Source organism: Antrostomus carolinensis, unplaced genomic scaffold, assembly GCF_000700745.2.
Source record: "Antrostomus carolinensis isolate BGI_N321 unplaced genomic scaffold, ASM70074v2 scaffold42308, whole genome shotgun sequence".
Lineage (NCBI taxonomy): Eukaryota > Metazoa > Chordata > Aves > Caprimulgiformes > Caprimulgidae > Antrostomus > Antrostomus carolinensis.
This window is the reverse complement of record NW_010333073.1, coordinates 357-4,616: the sequence shown is the minus strand read 5'-3', so window position 1 is coordinate 4,616 and position 4,260 is coordinate 357. Positions and strand designations below refer to the sequence as shown.

At 55.9% G+C, this 4,260-nt stretch overlaps 1 protein-coding gene across 1 annotated transcript; it reads right to left on the bottom strand.

The window, feature by feature from the left end:
• Positions 1-215: 215 nt before the first annotated feature.
• ENSA (endosulfine alpha) lies at positions 216-2,385 on the bottom strand (the record flags this gene model as incomplete). The annotated part of the gene is made up of 2 exons (XM_010173750.1): positions 216-386; positions 2,229-2,385. Coding segments are annotated over 2 exons (328 nt in total), but the record flags the coding sequence as incomplete, so codon positions are not given.
• Positions 2,386-4,260: the final 1,875 nt, after the last annotated feature.

The window sequence follows — 4,260 nt, the reverse complement described above, 5'->3', positions numbered from 1 at the left end:
CTCACTAAAGGGAACAGCCCAATAAAATCTGCCTGTGCATCCCGGGCTACTGACACCTCTGGCTCGCCTTCTCTGTTTTGGTGTGTGTTTGCTGTAAATACTCAAATAACTATGTGGATTCTGGTGCTCCCGTCCCTATCGTACAGTGAAGTTCAATCCATTTAGCCAAAAGAAAAAAAAAGAAAACAGGAAAAAACCCAGCCTATGCGTGCAGGCTACCCTGCCAGCTTGCTGGTTACAAGCGAGGATTTTCTCTGCGGGAGGTCCTGCGGTGTGGGGATGTGGTCTCCTGTCACCAGGTTCTTGTCTGGCCCCGCACTTGGCAACTGCTTGTTCTTCATCTTTGCCTTGGCCATGTTGTAGTCACCAGAATCAAAGTATTTTTGCTGGAAAAGGGAGAGGAATTTGAGTTACTTTGGTTTGCAGGAGTGTGGGGACATAGCAGAGAGAGACACCTGGCCACAAATATGATCCTTTAAGGAGCTGCTGGAGTTGCTCAAAACCAGGTTACAAAAACATCACACAAGGGGAAAATCCAAGCAAGGGAGCCTGGCCCGACTGAAAAGGCCTTTAGCACCCAGCCACAAACCCCGGGGTGACTCAGACCTGCCCCAGCTGGGTGAAGCTTCGCCCCACAGCAGCTGCTTCTCTGACTGGAGACACCAGGGTGCATCTTCTCCCTTTGACCCACCTTTGGATGTTTGTAGCCTATGAGCTTTCACTGCTTGGCATGGAGCTTGCTGGGCAAAGACCAGGTTTGTCCTGCTCTGCCCTCACACCACACTCAGCATGACAGGGATTCAATCCTGGTCCACAGACCTTCAGACAGCTAAATGCACAGTCATGGCAGCAGACACCTCCAGGCTCAGCTATAGCCAAGGGGATGTTTGCTGACAGTTCATTCTGGGCTGGTGAACAGATGAGCTGGTGTGACAGAGGCAGGGTTTTCTCCCCAGGGAGCACATCCTGGCTGGTGCTGAGGCCTCTGCCAGACCATCAAGGCTCCCAACAGCCAACATAATGCAGAGAAATGCCTGCAAAGACATGGCCAGAGGACACCTCCCTGCTGCACAGCATCAGTGACACAGGGTTCAAAGGGCATTTCCCTCCCTTATCACACACATCACCGTGGGACTCTGTGCTCCTTCACGGTGCTGCTTCACCTCCCGCAGAGGTGTAGAAAAGGCTGAAGAACACCACAACAGAGCTTGCACCAGTGCTACAGACAGGGCTTTGCTGGGCACAAGGACTTCTGAAGAGCCCAGTTCTGCCTCAAGGCCGTCAGGCCCCAATGAGCCCAGTCTCAACAAAAAGCCCTTCCCCACTTCAGCGCCATTAGAGAACCCTCCTTTCTGTGCTTGCTTTAGGAGCTGGTACCCAAAACAACAGTCCCAGTGATCACATCAACAGTGAGAGCAAGGGCACCCAGCGGCTGCCCAGGCAGAGGGGACAGCTGGCAATACAAGCTGAAAGGGAAGTGGCAGGACAGAGCCAAACACGGCGCAGTGTGACGCGGTGACACCATGTGTTCAGAGCTGGGGAAGGCACGCAGTCACTGCCTGCCAGCAGCTCAGGTGGGATTTACATTTTCTCCACCAGACTCCGCAAGGAGTAGAGCCAGCAGTGACAACCCAAGCAGGTCACAGACGGCTCTCAGAAAGGGATTTAATTACGTTTCCAGGGAGCACAGTTGGCTTTTTACACTGGGGCCAGTAATGGAAATGCAGCCAGCTGACTTGCTGGCATTCTCAGTGCCAGTGAGAACGGCCTTTGGACCAATGCAGAACCTAGGCAAAGCGCAGACCAGAGAGAAAAACCTCAGGCCCACAGCAGCTCAGTGGCCCACTGAACCCCAGGGAGCACAGCAGCAGGCAAGGCAGGATTTATGCATTGGTTTCACCCCTGGACCCCAGGTTTCAAGCCAGGGTGGGTGGGATCCACTGCTGGGGGAGATAGGCAGAGCAAAACCAGCCGAGAGGCACCAGCTTTTGGGTTCTGAGTAGGCACAAGCCCTTCTTGGTTGACCACAGGAGCCCTCACTGCTTAGGGGTTGTGCCCGCTGGGTGCCATGTCCAGCACAGGCACTGAAAGGAGCTGGGCCCATGGGTTCAACAGACTTTTTGGGCTGGGGAATTTTGGTGTGAGTCCTCTGGCCCAGTTTGAGCTTGGATGCCTGTGTCATTGAGGGAGGAGAGAAAGTGGACGAGCAGTAGCTCAGAAAGAAATACCCATTTCTGCAGTCTCTTCATGAGGAAGTCGGAGCCTCCGGGCTTCTGGCCTAGGTTGGGGTATTTGGCCTTCAGTTTCGCCTCTTCTGCTCTCTCAGGGGTAACAGTTTCCTTCTCTTGAATGTCCTGAAAAAAAAAAAGAGGGGCGTGGAAAGCCCTTCAGCCCCACAGAAAAAGCCACACCTGTGATGCTGTAACACAATACTCAGCAGTGCATCCAAGCCCTGGTGCCTGGCTTGCCAAGCAAGGTGCGGTCCGCTGGAAAACCCAGCCACGCTCAGAGAATATTATAAACACCTTCTCAGGCAGAAAAAGCTTTTACCTCCAGTACCTGTGGAAACAAGCAGAGACCCTCTTCCTGCCTCCTTCCCAGATGGAACCCCTGAAGGCGCTTGCACTGATACTGGGCTTTGCAAATTGGGCTTAAAACGTCACCACAGATCACTGCTGGACAAAAGTCTTCCCCTGACCAACAACAGGTCAGACCAGCATCAACAAACATCAGCCCAGAGCTGCCCAGCATGATGGGCTGCAGCAGCACACTGCGCTGCTGGGGGAGCTCAGCCTTGTGTGCCCTGTTGCATTACACCTGAGACAGAAGAAACTTTTCTCCTCCAAAGACAATTGTCGGGAATGACAACTGGCACAGGCAGCAAAGCAGCACTTCAGCACCTGTGTCACAGCCACAGGAGTTTCAGGATGTTCCAGGAAGCCACCCAGCCCACTCAAAGCCTGGGACTGATTGTGGCGGGGGTGCCAGGCACTGGTTGTCACCTGGTCCCTCTGCGGGAGCTTTGAGACACCCACCCCAGCCCAGCTATTGAAGAGCATCAGCTGAGAAACAGTGCCCGAAGCGGGGTTCCCAGTGTGGGGCTTAGGAGCTGCTCCCCAATCACCAGCCTCTCTCTTCAGGGAGGCACATTCCCCGCTCCAGGGAAGGGCTGCAGGCCTGGAGAGAGGAGCTTTGCTCTGCGGGGGGAAGGAGACAGGGTCCCAGCAGGGCCTGGAGAGCCTCACCCAAGACACGGCTGAGTTCTGGCTGGCCACCAGCCCAGCTCCAACAGGAACATCTCACCACTGGCCACATCTGCCACTGACCACCTGGGACCAAGCCACTGTACTAGCACGAGTCACTGTTTCACAGCACGTCGGCAAGTGGTGTTTTCTATCGCTGTTCTCTTTTCAGCAGAGATGATGCTGGCAGACTTGGCAGCAGCAGCTCTGCTCTTGCCAGCTTGGCTGCGCTGATGGATGCCATGTGCATCTTCTCCCCAGTGCTGAGGCCCTGAACCACTCCCAGCCCAGCAGAGATGGCATGCTCCATGCAATAAGCACGGCAGAACGCTGCCACCACGAGCCTCTGCCCCATCTGTCAAGCAGGAAAGCCCTCAGCATCGGACAGGACCAGCAAGCTGTCAGGATGCAGCTGGCAACCACACAGGGTAGAGGCAAGTGGGATGGGAGTCCCGGGCTCCCCAAGGACGAGGCACTGAAGCTTGGCCTGGTGGTGTTAAGGGGACGTGCTCCTGTGTGCTCAACTGCCAGAACTTCCCTTCCCAGGTGGCCAAGGGCAGAGCTGGAACCCGTGAGCCCCCAGGTTGGAAAGCATTGCTGGCACTGCGAGATGTTTCCAATGTGATGTTCCACTGGCGCTGACCTGGGGGAGCAGCTCTTTGCAGCGTGACTGCGGTCCTGGGGGCCAGCTTCCTGCAGAGGCTGCAAGAGCACACCTGCACAGGCTGCCACGACACGGCTCCTCACTGCGCCTCAGAAAGACAAAGCAAGCCCGAGTTAATGGCAGCTCCCGACAGCCCCAACTGGGACAACTGGAGCTGGCAGCAGCAGCATGATGCGAAGGCTCGGTGCATCCCACTCGGAGCCCCAGCTGCACAAGCTCCTCCTCACACCCCCGTCCATGGGGTCCCCAGGGGACTGGGGGGAGGGAAGGCGGGGGAAGGTGCTGAGAGTCTCTTCACAATCTTCAGCTTCTGCTTGCTGCAGGGCTTCGCCCACACACGGCCTGAAGGAGCCT